The sequence below is a fragment of the Anastrepha ludens genome, chromosome 3, assembly GCF_028408465.1.
Source record: "Anastrepha ludens isolate Willacy chromosome 3, idAnaLude1.1, whole genome shotgun sequence".
In the NCBI taxonomy this organism is placed as follows: Eukaryota; Metazoa; Arthropoda; class Insecta; order Diptera; family Tephritidae; genus Anastrepha; species Anastrepha ludens.
The window spans coordinates 15,489,734-15,506,995 of record NC_071499.1 but is presented as its reverse complement, the minus strand read 5'-3'; the positions used below and the strand labels follow the sequence as shown (position 1 = coordinate 15,506,995).

General features: G+C 41.1%; 1 protein-coding gene across 1 annotated transcript in view; it reads left to right on the top strand.

The window, feature by feature from the left end:
* The window catches only part of LOC128857056 (matrix-remodeling-associated protein 5), a 128,088-nt gene that overhangs the window by 93,154 nt on the left and 17,672 nt on the right, over positions 1 to 17,262 (top strand). Inside the window, exons 6-7 of the mRNA XM_054092595.1 lie at positions 7,280 to 7,472; positions 7,623 to 7,751. Coding sequence (XP_053948570.1) covers positions 7,280 to 7,472; positions 7,623 to 7,751 — 322 coding nt within the window. The remainder of the gene's footprint in view (positions 1 to 7,279; positions 7,473 to 7,622; positions 7,752 to 17,262) is intronic.

Sequence of the window (17,262 nt, the reverse complement as noted above, 5' to 3'; positions counted from 1 at the left end):
CTTAAAGCCAATTAAAAGCTACGCTCGAAATGACTCTAAAACTCAAGCGATGCCTCAAACTAAAGTTATGTTTCTATTTGGCTCATATTCGAAATAGTGATATTCTTTTTATATCCTTGTTCACCCCACTCAGGAGCATAGGGTCTCGACAAGACTCTTCCATCATACACGGTTCTGTGTTGTTGTTATTGCACCGTCCCATGTGATGCTATGTCGGCATCTGCTAGTTCGCGCATCAACGACTTTCGCCACGTGATCTTTGGCCGATCGCAACCTATGCTCCCTTGCGGGTTCCAGTCCAGTGCCACTTTTATGATGCTATCTAATGGTTTTCTAAGCGTGTGACCTATCCATTGCCACTTTCTGCATTGCGATGTGCCATAGGAAACGCTCCTGATTCGTTGCTCTCCACAGCGCGTTGTTGCTGATGGTGTTCGGCCAGAATATTCCACAGATGATGCGGAATGTGTGATGGTTTGGCGACCAACGTGACTACCTTCGCTTTTATGTCAGTGAGCTTGTGAGAGAACAAGCAGATGTCATCGGTGAAGTCCTGGTTCTCAAGATGTCTGGTGAAACTCCAAGCGATACCCTTTTTATGCAGGGTTAATTGGCTCATAACGTCGTCTAGGACGTTGGTGAAGAGAATGGGCGACAGGGTACAACCACCCTCGATAGGAGGTGGACTGTCTACGAACTGACGACAAATAACAGAAGGTCGAGTCATGTCCTCAAGACGGCATAAGACTGTATAATATTACCGCAACATATTATTTGCTGCAGATGCAAAAGCAACCTCGATAGCGTATAAGATACATACGCCCATATGAGAGGAACTTGAGAGCATGCCACAGATACCACTGATATGATGGCACAGAGACATTAGAGGACGAGCCTTTAGCATGAAGCTGGCTACAAATATGGTGGACCCAGACGTGGGTGAATAGTATTCGTCCATTTAATGGACACCGTTCTGGGCCTTCCCGAAGTAAAGCTAGGTAGTTCCGGGAAGGAAGTCTCCCCAGAAGGGGGATTGTTTTAGTGGCTACACCATTCAACGAAGTCGAGGACGGTCGCTGTAAGTGCAAAGGTATTTTGAACCTTCCTCACCCACCACAAAACAAAAACAAAAGAGGGTACAACCTTGTCCCTTGAATGGGTCACTGATGCTACCGTTGTGGAGCACTGCCAATTTGGAGTAAAGGGCTCTGAAGAGACGGATTATCTTAGCGGGAACTCACTTTCTATTAAATGCCAGCCATATTGAGTCTCACTTGATTGTGTGGAATGCCTTTTTGCCATGTAAATTAGAAGAAATGGTGTTATGAGGATGATTATTGATTTCACGCTCAACTTCTTCCCATCAGTAGTAATCCACACTATTAAGATCTGGAGAATTAAGCGGCCGAACTTCGGTCCTAGGTTAGATTAGGATATGGTGGTAGTCGGTATGTACGACCAACTCACTTAGACCTTACAAGTCCGTCGTGATACCACTGTGCGACATGGCAACCTCATTCATTATTTTTCGTAGAACCATTTTGTGGTTCTTATTAAGCGCATAATTAGTCCAGTGTCCACGCCAGAGAGTTCCATAGGAGAATTTAAAAAGTATCTGTCTAGAGAACTTTCTCTGATTGTATCCAGGGCTAGACAATTGCAAAGGAAGTGCTCAACCGTTTCTTCCTCTTCTTCATCACCACAACTTCTACAATATTGATGGGAGAAAACTCCTTGCCTCAAGAAATGTCTGCCAAATAGCGAATGACTACTTAGACAAGCCACGACCTTCGAGATATCATCTCTTGAAAGCCTTAGCAGTTCTTTTGGATCTTTATTATTTATTTGCGGTCATAGTAGCCAAGCTGTTACGCTTGTGTCTTCATCTCTCTATGCCCTATTGGCCTCTTAGCTAATGTTATTCTTAAATATTAATTTGCTCGTGGTCATAGGCATCCCAGTGATTCTTTTATCACTGATCAGTTGAAAAGTAGTGTCTTTTCGGTGTTATGTGGTCATGGAAATACTCAGTCATCCAATCTTGTGCCGCCATCGGACAAGAAGGATGCGAAGGAACAGAGTCTTGCTAAAATCGGGCTGCCACTGCATACACTATCAATCCAGGGTTTCAATACTGACTTTAAAAATAGAGGAGCATCGCTATATCGCATCTGAAACCAAAACAGTAGCTGGAAACTTCCTGTGTATGCTAACAAGAACCTCTGTAGGATAAGAACACAGCCGTCTGTTCTGGTTTCTGGTTATATCTGTGGTTAGCCTTGGGTTTTGCTCACCTTTTTTCTTTGTCTGAAAAAAACCATAACATCTCAGGCGCTTGAGGGTGCTTAATTTTGTTTAGAAAGGATCTTGATCGGAGAACTTGTCCTTCTCGCGTTTTCCTCGCCATAAACTCTCTTCTTCGCAAAACGTATGACTTATACCTGAGACCTTCATGAACGACTCAACGGATAAGAATTTCAGAAGCAAGAAGAACCTGAATTCGAAAGGTCCTCCTCAATTGTCACTTCCACGTGTTGAATAAATTCTGCCGATCGGACAACGTCACAACGTTTCTGCTGTTTTTTTTTTTTTTTTGTTTTTTTTTTGCGTTTTGCAACAGATTTCTCATAGCCGCCTGATGCTTTCAATTCACGCCTAACCTTATGACCGAATGAAAGGACGCACTTAAGAAATTAGAGATTTCTAAGTCGGTGTGATTTGAAAAATATGGTTTCGAAAAGTTATAGCCACATACATGCATGCCCTCAACTACCGAATGCAGCCTGTATATGTGGAAAATCAAAGAAAATATTTCGTTCCTAAACTGACCCGATGGGTGCTGCTGGGTTCGAGATAACTCTACAAATCGTACTTATGAGCTGGTTTGATTCATATTTAATACGTACATTAAAGTCGCAACTGTCGAGCAGAAGCCCAATGCTTATGACCGACACTGGTAGTGAAGAGACGTCACCAGCACTGCCAACATCCGACGTGATGGATTTCACATCCATGTCCACTGGAGCCATCCTCTACTGCGGACTTATCTTCTCACACCACCTCCTAATGTTTAGGGGCATCCCACCTGCCATCCGTTTATTAGACCTTAAAGACTATCACCTCCAAACCATAGATTATAACCTCCTTTGCCTCGGCGAGAGGACCGAGAGACTTTGCATTTAGCAGAATCAGCGCTTACCAATAGGGCCCTTCGCTTTTATTCACTTTCACCACCCTCTAGTTACGCATGGGAAGTTCCAGGTTACAGTAGCGGAAGATTTCCTCCATCTCCTTGGAAAAAGAGGGTTCTAATGTGCATATGCACATATAAATCCCTCTTGACCATCGCCTCAGCTCAGTTCCCTTCCATACCTTTCCCAACAAATCCACTGCCACCCTGTACATAAAAGTTCGTTGGCGCAAACTATTCGCTTGTTTATTCCACAATGCCTCCTAATAATCTCACAACATAGAAAAGGTCAAAGATTCTGCCTTAAAAATAATAAATAATTCTGCTAGGTATTTGTAGTCATCCACTGAATGGGCTACGGCGGTCGATAAGTATTCTCCCTTCGTACCCTCAAAAAAACTGCAGGTCTGGTGAACGCTGTCCTCTTCCATCTTTCACTGGAAAGGGCACTAGCTTTCCAGCTTTCCTGCGTAGCTACAGTGCAAACGATTTTGACGGACCGCCACCAAGTCTGGTTCTCCTTTCAAGGGAAACATCCTTCTCCTGCGAGCGTTGCCTTTTTACACCCAAATTCGGCGCTCGCACCTACCCTCTTTCCACTACCTTCCTCTGCCTCACTGAGCACCTCCTTGGCCCACTCTCAGTAGACTGAGAAGCATTTTGGATATAATAGTGGATCTTGTTGGTCAGAGAAGGGCCGTCTACATTGTCCTGCCTGCCATTTAGGCCTGTTTTTTTGGTGGTTGAGGTAAAGTTCAAAATGCCGTCGCACTTACAATGATCGTCGTCTACTGCGTCCATTGGTGTGGCCACCAAAATAATCCCTCCTCTCCTTCTGGGGAGACATCTTTCCGGGAACTACTTTGTGCATTACTTCGGGAGGGCCCAGAAGAGCATCCATAAAGCACCAATTATATTCACCCCCGTCTAGGTCCTCGTATTTGTAGCCACCTTTCATGCTATAGGCTCGTCTTCTTATGTCTTTATCTGTGCGTACGTAGTACGTCCTTGAAGCACCTCTTCGGCCATTTAAGCCAAGTAGAGAGTCCGCGAAGGGTAGGTAGGTAAAATGGCAAGAGTGCCACAGGCACACTTCAAGTTGGACTAACGTGCCGTTTTGATACCATAATGTGGACCACTACCTGTGCAAACAAACATTTTTTGGGAAGGGAAACCTTCTACAGCCATCCAGTGCTATTGATGTAGTGGAGGAGAGAAAAGGGATCTAGGCTGGAGAATTTCTTCATATCATCCCCAAAGCCCAAAGGGCACGTTAAGGAATCTCAAGCGCCTAGCCACCAGAACCGAACATTTGCAGGGAAAGTGCTCAACAGTATCTTTCTCTTCAGGATCCCCCACAGCTTCTGCAATAGGGGTTGTACGGAATTCCAAGCTTCTCCGCATGAGTACCGATCACCCAGTGACCAGTGAACCCCACAATGAGTTTGGAAATTGAATGGCGGGGGATTCCCATCACCTTAAGCGTTCTCTTCCTATCGTATTGGGGCCATAGTGTTTTCGAAATAGCGCACGATGAGACAGATGGAGATCTGTCTTGCGCTTTTTTTAAAAAGAAATTGTGTAGTTTTCTTTAACAACGAACAACGGGACGCCGATGTCTGAGAGGAGGACAGCTGAAACCGGTTCTGTCAACCCCTTCCTGGCGAGCTCGTCGTCAATTTCATTTCCCACTATATTCCTGTGCCCAAGAACCCAGATAAGGGAAATATTTCCTGCTCGATCGACCTTACAGGAGTTCACCAGAAGAGAGCTGCAATACGACGATGACAGGGCCTTGATCGCAGCTTGGCTATTGGAAAAAATATTAATGTCTCCCTCCCAACAGCGATCCCGAAGCATTTTGCATGCCTGCAGGATCGCGAAGACCTCCGAAGGGTTTTTATAGCTAATTTCAACAATTTAGAATACTGCTTGATAGCTAGAATAACACATTAATCCTCTCTTAATATTTTTATAATTTCTTTTCTTTTTCGAGTTTATCTTTTATGCCACCATGGCCATGCCACTATAACTTCTTACAAGCTCTAGCTTAGAATAAACTTTTTTCAAAGAAAACACAAAAGATTTTCTTAGTAGAAGTTACATGTACCACAATACGAAAAATCTGATCTGGGATCAGTAAGAAAGGACTCCGTTTTTTTATAGGGTTGAAACGTCTTATTCTACGTCATGGGATCGAAAATATTACCCACCGCAGTGTAGTTGTTGTTTCTCCTGGTTTCAAAAAAGTGGTATTAAGTGATACTTGAGAGAGAGAGTATTAAGTTTAACTTCGGTCAGAAGAAATAGGCTAAAAATGGACACTACCAGCAGTTACTTAGGTTGTAAAAATTACCTCTGTGTACTAGAAATGTGTTAGGTATAAAAAATAATGCAAGAAAATAAAAAATAAATGCAAAGTGAATCAAAATTTATATAAATTAAATAAAATACCGATAGTCCCTTTGCAATTGAATATCAAAGTTCACGCAAACGAATGAGAAGTTTTTGGGCTCACTTGCATTTACTACTCAAGCTGCCAACAAATAAAGTCACCTTCACAATCAGTGACACAAACTGATTGCACGAAACCAAAGCGAATGAAGATATCCGTCATGTCCCAAGTGTGTTTTTGCCCCCTCTCAATTGTTTCAAATGCCAGTAAATACTCAAAAGCAGAGGTACTCGAAACATAAAGACCTAAAGGATTGACGAGCGATATGAAATAAAAATACAATAAATATAGGAAGACATGTAAGTCAGTCAAGACAAACGCATTTTTCTGTGTGCCAGGTACATACACGAGGAACCCACAGCGTCAAGGACAATCACAATAAAAGCTCGAATAATAAAAATAAACAATAATCATAAAAAATAAATAAACAGCAACAATAAACAAATACTTGTGCACATATTTGTATGTAACTTGAATGTATGTATGTGTGTATGTTTGAATAAGTGTTTGCAAATATTCTTTGCACTGCGCACCAGGGAACGCACAGGCCTGCCGAAGCTAACGCATAGCTTCGAGTGTTAAGCCAACAATGACTCTGCAGAGTAATATTGGTAAAGGAAAAGAGTTTAAGTGGCACAATGACAAGTGGCGATTGGCTCAGAGGTTGCTGGGGGCCAACAACTGGAGGGCCAAGTGACACAGGGGCCAAGGAATGCTGTCACGCTACTCTCTGTATCTACATTTGAGGCTGTCGTAAAGTGGCGACATATGAGCATACTTCAATTTTATATGCGTTATTCGAGTATAGTTACGACGACATTGCTACTGCATAGGGACATTCTTTGCATATGTATGTATGTGTGCCTGTGTGCATATTAGTGTGGTGGCTGGTGGAGCCAAAGCGTCGCCTGTTGGTGGCAACCGCACAAAGTGAACTGAGCAAGAAACAAGAGTGTTGACAAAACTACCAGCAGAGTGCAGCAGTTCGATGGCGCAGGGACAGTGCCAGCGTCAGTTGGCTGCGACAGTGGCTGGCAAACAGTGACAGCCGGCACACAGGGCGTATGAGTGATTTCACTTTTTAGCGTGATTTAATTTTGTTTTATGGAATTTTTTTGAGGCATTGAAAAATATATATTTTTACGCTGCGCATTTCTTCTTCATATTCTTCAGTTTACTAATATGCGTGAGAGCTTGTATGCATAATATAGAGGTTATTATTAGAGAGTTTAGAAGTAAATAGAAATCCAAACTCGGACGGCAGAATTTCTTATGCCTGTTTATCGCATCAGCGTACAAAACAAAACTCTACAATAAAAAAGTATATCGAAAACCAAAAGCTACATTCATTTCGTATCGGAAATGTTTACTCTTTTTTCCACTGAGGTCTGATGATTCAATAATGACAGATTTACTCAGAAAGCAACTGCCTCCTGACGAATTGGCTCCCTTAGCATCATCACTGTGTCACTCAAAAAAATGTCAAAACCTTGATTATTTTTATCTGTTATTTAACTGAATTTCTTCATCACAAATTGAGGACTTTTGTGCAAAGTTTATTTAACAACAAAAAAATGTGTCTAAAATTTTCCACAAACTACAAAATTTATTCTAACTCAAATGCCTCTCCACAGACAGCCACATTAGAAGTGGTGATACCACCAGATATTATCAACGAAGAAACGTCCGGCGACATGATGGTGCCAGAAGGTGGCTCAGCGAAGTTGGTATGTCGTGCGCGAGGACATCCGAAACCGAAAATCACTTGGCGTCGCGAGGATGGACGTGAAATTATCGCGCGTAATGGAGCTCACCAAAAAACTAAAGGTTAGTGTTGGCGAATAGTGTTTGACAAGCACATATACCATATTTATGTGTGTGTGCGTGTGTGTATTAAGAATACACTTGAAAATATAATATTTGAAATATATATCTTACATCTTTTCTTTTTCATTTTTTTCTCCCTCCTTCTTGCAGCTTTGGCAGTTGAGGGCGAAATGCTAACGCTGACCAAGGTGACTCGCAGCGAAATGGGCGCCTATATGTGCATCGCTTCAAATGGTGTGCCGCCGTCGGTGAGCAAACGCATGAAGCTGCAAGTGCATTGTAAGTTTATGAGACGGCAAATTTAAAAAAAAAACAAAAAAAAAATAGAAATTAAATTATTGGTACCCGGATACTTACTCTGCTCTTATTTAAATGGGATATAATATTTTTTGTAGAATTTTATATTATGATGGTTATAAGCGGTCAAAGGTTAGATATTTGGAAAATTAAAAATTTGAAAAACTACAATATTATTTTCTGTTTATATGGGATGTCATACTCAGCGTTCAAATTTAAAACAGATCTTCGAAACGAAAAAAATTAATTTCATTTTGGAAAAAGATGGCGATGATGTTGTGCTTCATTTCATATTAAATTTAAATAACTACAATGGCATTATAACAAGTAACAGAACGTACGACTAACATAAGTTGTCAATCGGGGGTATAATAACGGGTGATTTTATAGCTTTTATCTTTTTAAACCTGCTATCACACAAACACTCACATATGCAAGCAAAAATAGAGGCGGTGAGCGAATTCGCAGCGAGGGCTGGACTGAAAATAAACATTGCGAAGACAAAGATAATGCGCATCAACACCACCGATTCACATATCTTTCAGATACGCGGCACTAACATCGAAGCTGTAGATGAATTCTGCTACCTAGGCAGTGTAATAAATAAAAACGGCGGTTCAGCGGCTGACATACGTAACCGGATATCCAAAGCTCGCGTAGTGTTTGGCATGCTTGATAAAGTTTGGAGAGCAACGCATATAACGAGGCGCACGAAACTGAGAATCTTCGAGTCCAATGTGAAATCTGTCCTCTTGTATGCATGCGAAACGTGGAACGCGTCAACACGCGACATACAAGCAATGCAAGTATTCATCAACCGCAGCCTTCGCAAGATCACGCACATTTTTTGGCCTAACGTCATATCAAACTCCGATCTGTGGACTATAATGAAACAGATACCAGTCTATCTCGAAATTCGACGCCGCAAATGGAAATGGATCGGTCACACACTTCGAAAGCCATATGGTGATATCACTAGAGCAGCCCTGGATTGGAACCCCCAAGGCAGCCGCAGACCTGGCAGACCATCTAACACGTGGAGGCGACTAGTAGAAACAGAAGTGCAACAAGCAGGCCGCTCCTGGCGGCAAATAAAATTCCTAGCTTCTAATAGATTTAACTTTAACTTGTTTATTGAGGCCCTTTGTTCCACCTAGGAACCACGGGAAAATATATATATCTTTTTAAACCGTTGGTTTAAACAGCTGACGCACGTTTCGTGTTTTGTTTCACTGTCAAACATATTCAGTTTGGTCTATAATTTAACCATGAATCGTCTTACAAACGAACAACGCTTGCAAATCATTGAATTTTATTATAAAAATGCGTGTTCTGCTTAGAAAGTTTATCGCGCGCTTCTTCCATTTTATGGTCAGTTTAATCGCCCCACTGAAGCGGCTATTTGAGCTGTTGTGACTAAATTTAGAACCAAATTTACATTATTGGACATCAAACCACCAACACGCTTACGTAGAGTGCGAACTGAAGAAAATATCGCAGCTGTATCGGCCGGGTTAATGATGACCATCAATTACACCGGCACACAAAAAAAAAAAAAAAATGTTTTTCGACCCGTTGAATACGAATTTCAAGTCAGTTTGGGCCGTCCAGCCTTCAATTTCGAGTAAATTGCAAACAAATCCAAAAAATAGCGAAAATTCGATGTTTTGGAAAAAAAAAAAATGTTTGAGATCTAAGGAAAGCATATTTTTTTATGTATTTTGATCCGTTACATACTAATTTCGATTGTACTTACTATTATCGGAATAGAGAAGAGGAGTTCCGGAAGTTTTTCACAAAGGACGATGAGAACTCGGTGGTGTTCTGTTCCAATGTTAAAAGCTTGCTTGATGATTTAAAACCTAATATCTGTAAAGACGATGAGTGGAGACTCTTTATAGATTCATCAACTAGAAGTCTCAAAGCTGTCTTGCTTCACTTTGGAAACATATAATATTAGTGCCCATTCCAATAGACCATTCGACGAAGCTTAAGGAGACCTATGAAAATTTGGAAATTGTATTGGATAAGATAAAATATTCAGAACACCAATGGCAAATTTGCGGGGATCTCAAAATCGCAACACTTCTTTTAGGTCAACAATCAGGATTCACAAAATATCCTTACTATCTATGTTTGTGGGATAGCAGAGACAGAAAGAATTGCAATTTACTAGTAATTGAAGGCTGAACGGCCCAAACTGACTTGAAACTCGTATTCAGCGGGTCGAAAAACATGGCCGTAGATAGGTGGCGCCCGATAACTGGTGCTCCTATGGCAAATTTTTCAGAGTAGAATTTCGTGATGGAAGTTAAGGGTGAAGAGCTCTTCTCAGCTTCTCTGAAGAACAAATTTTTCCGCTTACACTTGTCGATAAATCTCTAGAATTCAGCCCGATCACTCTTCTTCTCCGTTTTATTTTCGCATATTTCTTCTTTCAGCACTTTTTTTCTTCAGCTAAGTCATTTATTCCTTCCACTACGTCCTCCACCTTCGTGGTAACAGCAGAGAGATCACTTTTTGTGGCAATGTCCAACAAGGCATGCATAAGTCGCATAAATTTAGTCACCTCCAAACTACCTACTGAGTTTTTTGAAGCAGCTGGGATGGATTCAGATGAAATTTCGAAGAGCAATATTTTAGAGTCAGAGGCGGCAGCCCTGCGACTTGCACTCTCAGAAGTAGGTGGCGTGCATTGTATACAGGGTTTGATTGAAAAGTAATGAGCCTTCCCGCGCGGAGCGTCTGCCAAGCGATCAACCGAATCGGCTGGTAAGGGAAAATGATGGTTGGACCTTCCCCTTTCACTAGAAACCGGTCCCAGTTCGCTGGCAACAGCAGTGCAGTCAACATCGCTCCGCGTGTGAAAGCTGTTTTAGAAGTGTGTTAGGATTTTGCAGTGGCGAAAATGTAGCGATCGTTGGAGCAACGTTACTCGATCAAACTTTGCGTAAAGCTAAACAAAACGAGTACCGAAACCATTGGGGTACTCAGGGAGGCTTACGGGGACCAATCTCTGTCCAGTGCCCAGGTAAAACGGTGGCACGACCCAAGAAGGCGCGCATGTCGAAATCCAAGTTCAAAACCATGCTGATGATCTTTTTCGACTCTCGAGGCATCGTCCACAAGGAGTTTGTACCTCCAGGAAGCACTGTAAACGCGGCATTTTACAAAGAAGTGCTTCTTTGGCTGAAGAACCACGTCGCCCAGGCTCGGCCCGACCTCGTCAACACTTGGACCCTTCATCACGACAATGCGCCGGCGCATACCGCCTTCCTCTGCACCTCTGCATTGGCCAAGATGGGGGTTCCGGTGCTTCCCCACCCTCCCTACAGCCCAGACCTGTCCCCTCCGGACTTCTTCTTGTTCCCGCGCCTGAAAAGAAAGCTGAAGGCGAGGCGTTTCGACTCCATCGAGGCGATCCAAAAAACTGTGACAGCCGAATTGAACGCGATTCCGGCGGATGAGTTTAAAAAACGTTTTCTGCAGTGGAAAGACCGCTACCAGCGGTGCATTGACGCTCAAGGGTCCTATTTTGAAGAATATTAGTTGTATAAGCCAAAAGGTTCAATAAAACTGCTTAAAAAAATAAGGCTCATTACTTTTCAATCAAACCCTGTATTAACTGAGTTATTGGGCAGCTGTTGTGATTGCACTTTTCGACAGCTGGGGAGCTTTTGGTAAATTTCGTTTAGCGCAATTCCACAGATGCAAAAATAAAAAAAATAAATAAATAATTGCTTTACCCACAAATCCAGCAGCCCACGACAATTCTAAAGGTGTCACAAGTTGAAATCCATCGGGTCGTACACAGAACTAAAAGCTCAGGGGAACACAAACAGCGCGAACACCAATAAATAGCAGCAGCAAAAGCTAAAAAAAAAGAAACAGCAAACGTCTTGGGTACCAGCAGTTGGGCAGCAAGTCTTAGTGAGACAAGGAATCAATCCGAAAAGTACAGTGTATTCCAAAGGTAAGTGATTCTTGGCAAGAACTTGGACTTTGCAGACGATATTTGTCTGCTATCCCACAGGTTGACCGATACGCAACCGAAGGTGGACGAACTAGTAACGCTGGCACGCAATCCAAGAAAAACTAAGGCCTTAAGAAACAACCAGGCCAACAATAACCACGTAATGATGGATATTAAAGAAGTGGAGATCGTTAATAACTTCCGCTACCTGGGGTGCGCTATAGCAGTGAATGGCGGAGCAGAGGAAGACATCGACAACAGATTGAGCAAAACAAGGGCTGAATATTCAACACATGTGTCAAGTCGACGCTGCTATATGGAACTGAAACGTGGCTTGTTTTGAAAGCGAGCACGCAGAAACTTCAACGCTTCACCGGTAGGTGCCTGAAGATGCAGAATATTCTGGTCCAACACAATTAGTAACGTAGAACTCTGGAGACAAACGAGCGAGGAGCGCATCTTATGCCAATATACAGGAAATGGAGTGGGATAGGCCACGACGCTCTTAGAAAACCGCCCCACAGCGTCACAAGAATGCCCGTAGGTTGGAAGCCTACGGATGGAGGAGAATGAGTTGGAACTCTATTTCCATTAATTTCGCATCCACAACTGCTCAGACGGGAACTGGTGCGTTGTCGTGATGGAAAGGGACTCTTTAAAAATCACTCGACTTTCTCGCTTCAAACGAATGCCAAACACAAAGAAATAAACCGATCAAGCTGAAATTTGGTGTGCGTTCTTCCAAGGAATGTTGCTAACTAAATTCAACCTCGACGGGACTTTTCAAACGACCATTATATGAATTCTGTTTGCAAAGTAGTTAAGTTGGCTACGGAAGGACTGACTATGTTAGGAAGTCCAACCAGTTTATAATTCTGAATATACCTTTAATTTTAATTTTTATTAAGTATATGCAACCTAATTACTTTCGTGGTTTTGCGCAACTAATTAGAAACTCATATTCATATAATCAATTTCTACAATTTCAACGCCAGCCAATATAAGAACCTTTTTACTGCTTCATGGGTGAGTTTGTGTGGCTTTGACAAGTGCACATCTGGCCACGTGTGTATGTAGTACTCAGCAACAACAAAATACATCACAAAGTTAAACTAAATTGTTTGCTGCTACGAGCAAAACGTTACTACGCTCGCATGTCTGCGCCAAATGAATAGAACTCCACTCGAGCGGAAGGTTATTGAATCAAGTAGTTAAGAAAGTTTTGGTGATTTTCTGTGCGTGTGTGTATGTGTGCGAGTTGCGATGTGTGCTTGCACGGCTAGACTTATGTGCTACATGTAGCAGCTACAACTTTTATTGCTGCTAATATGTAAAATTGCGAAAAGTTGTTCAGGTGAAAACGGCTTTAATACTCAACGTGGCTGATTTAAGCGAGCTATTATTCACGTAGCTTTGAGAGTTGCGCGCTATTTTGCATAGTTTTCTTTAGTAAGCTGCAGTGAAACGTTTATGCTGAGCTTTAAGTTGTTTTGAGTGTGAAATCGGCAAAAAGTTTCAATATTTACGATAAAGTGGGAGAAGGAGAGCGGATTTGGAAGAGCTCAACGATTAACCTGTGTGTTAGTGAGTATTTGTAAATTTATTCTATTACACTATACTAGAAAGTCAATTTTTCTTCCGCGTATCGAACCAAAATAAATTTTTTTCTGAGATTGAGTCATAGATAAAAAACTAATATATTTCCTTACGTTTCCCTTGTTTTTTTTCAAAATCACTAATTTTTTTCTCCAAATTGTAAATTTCCTTTCCAAACTTTTTGAGTTTCCCTTTTAGTATAACACAAGCCCACAAATAAAGAAATTTTAGAAAAAAATTTCTTCCAAATTAATTTTCTTTTATTAATTTTTTTATTATTAATTTTTTTTCAAAATTGTATACATATATATATTTTGAAGTGAAACTTCTTTAGCGGCGGTCTGATAGTTGAGCGAGAATGGAGAGTGAATTGGAAAAAATGTAACGTTCAGAGATTTCGTTACGCGAGAGAGAAAAAAAGATACAACGTAGAGAGAAGGAGAAAGAGAGCTATACGTTTTCTATACCTAAGACATAGGCTTCGTTGTAAGACAGAGTATACAGATATATAGCATAAAGAGAAAGAGAAGGAGAGCTATACATCATATACATCAGTTTATGCTATACGCGTCCCCCTTTTGTGCGGTCAGATTGGATGTGAAAGTTGCTGGTCATGTTGCAGCGCATAATATCAGTAAAACAGCGGTACCAATCGGACGACGCACATCAACAACAAAACGATTAACGCTAAACGATCACATTTACCATTAGTTTGTGCTTGTGCGACGACCATTCACAAGTCTCAGGGAAGCACGTATTCTGAAGTTGTTTACGAATATGATACAAAACATTCGCAATCATTAGTTTACGTTGCTTTATCACGAGTCACTTGTATTGAAGGCTTGTGGATTATAAAGAACGGAAATGATTTTAGATTGTACCATGGTCGACGAGCATCAGTCAGTATGTCTGATTTACAAGATGAATTCCGGAGACTATCGTTAAGTAGACTGGAAACTGTCAATAAACAAATAATCGATTTCATGACTCAGAGAAGAGGGCTATCTGTATATAAGTACTCTTAATTGTCAGAGCCTACGAGCACATTCCGCAAATTTAACAGACTCTGTCATCCGCAAATCGAGTATAGTACTTTTGTCCGAAACTTGGTTAAACGATAACGAGGATATTAGTATACCAAATTTCAATTGCGTCATCAAATATAAGCGACTAAATGTTAGAGCTGGCGATGTGACAATCTACCACAATCAAGATGATAGGGTAAATATCGTCACACCAAACATGGAAATGACTGCAAGGCAGTCTCAGCCATATTCATCAACAGCCACACCAGTTGGCGATGTTTGCATTGCATAATGTCAAACGCTGAATGGAAAAACTATTGTCATAGCCGCCATCTATGTAAAAATGAAGAATCAGTAATTATAAAATTTGTAGTTTATGGTATTTGTATTTATGTCAAAATGAACTTCTTCGCTTTACGGCTGCTTCACAACTACTGACTACTCGCTTGCTCACTCCTGTGATTTCTGGTCCTTGTCGCAGGGTTGCCATTTGTCACATCTATATCTCATCGAACCAAAATCTTGATGATATAATATAGTTCATTCACCGCTCACTACTGGTTTACAGCCACGCAAGGGCAAATACACTTGGAAGAGGCGAAGGCAAAATTCCATTGATTCTCGGGGGAGATTTCAACGTAAATTTCGGATCCAATAGCTCTTTGCCGTTGATTCAATTTCTTCGAGAAACATTCGGTTTGCAGATAAACAATAACCCTAAAGAATCAACAACAAAATCCGGAACTACACTAGATGCAATTTTCACACCTTATCTAGAAAATATTGAATCACGTACATATATTTCATATTTCAGCTATCACAAACCAATTATATCAGTATTACCAATTGAACCACCAACAGATGATAGCATAATACATATATAGTTAATAAAATCGAATTTTGGTTACACAAATTTTATACTGTTGTATTTCTTTTGAAATTATCCCTGTCTCCTTCTCTTCCTCTCTCGCTCTTTCTCTCTCTCTCTCTCTTATTCACACTCATTCACACACAGAAGTTTCACTTCTACCGCGTGTAAGATGCTACACATGATTTTTTTTTTTAATTATTAACTTTTTTTCTAATTATATTGGGAGGTTGAATTAGTTTTAAAGGTGGCACACAGATGGCGCTATTTATCACTTTATCGCGTTGGCAATACTGAATATATATTCATGACAAAGCCTCATCCCTAGGCTTTGTTTATCAGTATCTGTCATTTCGCTGAAGTATAAACAACGCAGTGTTTTCGTGCTCCGAGTATGTCAACTTTCGTGCCGTCGAAACGCAATTTGCGGGAAGCTTTGCTTTTCTGCTTCAATTTGAAAAAAAAAATACAGCCCAAGCCCGTGAATTGCTGCAGGAGGCCTACCCAGACCATACTCCGTCGATTTCAACATGTGAGTACTGGTTTCGACGATTCAAAAGTGGTGATTTTCACACCGAAGACAAGGAGCGTCCTGGCCAGCCCAAAAAGTTTGAGGACGCGGAATTGGGGGAATTGGTAAACGAGGGCTCGTGCCAAACCCAAGAAGAGCTTGCTGAATCATTGGGCGTTGATAAATCAACCGTTTGCAAGCGTCTAAAAGCGATGGGAATGATCCAAAAGCAAGGACATTGGGTCCCGTACGAGTTGAAGCTGCGCGACGTCGAACGGCGACTTTTTACGTGCGAATTGCTGATCGAGCGACAAAATCGGAAGGGTTTTTTGCATCGGGTGGTGACTGGCGACGAAAAATGGATCCACTACGATAACCCAAAACGCAAAAAACCATGGGGTTTGCCCGGCCACGCATCAACGTCGACGGCCAAGCAGAATATTCACGGCAAGAAAATCATGCTCTGCATTTGGTGGGATCAGGTCGGCGTCGTATATTTTGAGCTGCTCCAACCGGGCGAAACAATCACGGGGGATCGTTACCGACTGCAATTGATGCGTTTAAGCCGGGCATTGAAAGAAAAACGGCCGGAAACGGTAAAAAGGCACGACAAGGTTATTTTGCAACATGACAACGCTCGGCCGCATGTTACTCAACCTGTCAAAAAATACCTTGGAACGCTTGGCTGGGAAGTGTTACCCCACCCGCCGTATAGTCCAGACATAGCTCCCTCCGATTATCATTTGTTCCGGCATATGAGTCTCGATTTGGCGGACCAGCGGTTCTCCTCGTACGAGGCTATCAAAATATGGGTTGAGTCATGGATAGCCAAGCAGCGGCCAGAATTTTGGAGAAACGGCATCCGGAAATTGCCCGAAAGATGGGCGAAAGTTGTAGCTAGCGATGGCCAATACTTCGAATACAATAAAATATTTTGTACCGTTTTTTCACAATAAAGCCCCAAATCTTCGAAAAAAACCTTTAAAACTAATTCAACCTCCCAATACATTATGTCCAAATTAGAAATCTTTTTTCAAAACTTTTTATTTTACACAAGCCTGCAATTAAATAAATTTTCGAAAAAATTTCTTCAACATTCATTTTTTTTATCATTAATTTTTTTTTTTTTCAAAATTATATACTTTTTAATGTTTTTTTTTAATTATTAATTTTTTTCAAAATTATATAATATTTTTTTTTTCTTTCCAAAACTTTTTATTTTACTTAAGCCTACAAATAAATAAATTTTCGGAAACATTTACGGCAATGTCTAAAATAATGGGATCAGTTGGCATTAAATCCGCCATCCAGAGATTACTTTAAAAAATATACCAAAATTCCGTCGTAAACATTTACTGCTAATATTGGCATCCCAATGGACCTCTCGACTATACCTATATTTACTTCAAGGGTGGTTAAGTTTCAAAGGCCGTTATTGATTTTGAGTAAAATAAATTTTTTTTAGAAAATTATTGTCATTTCTCTGTATTATAATAATATTGGACGTATGGAACAAAATA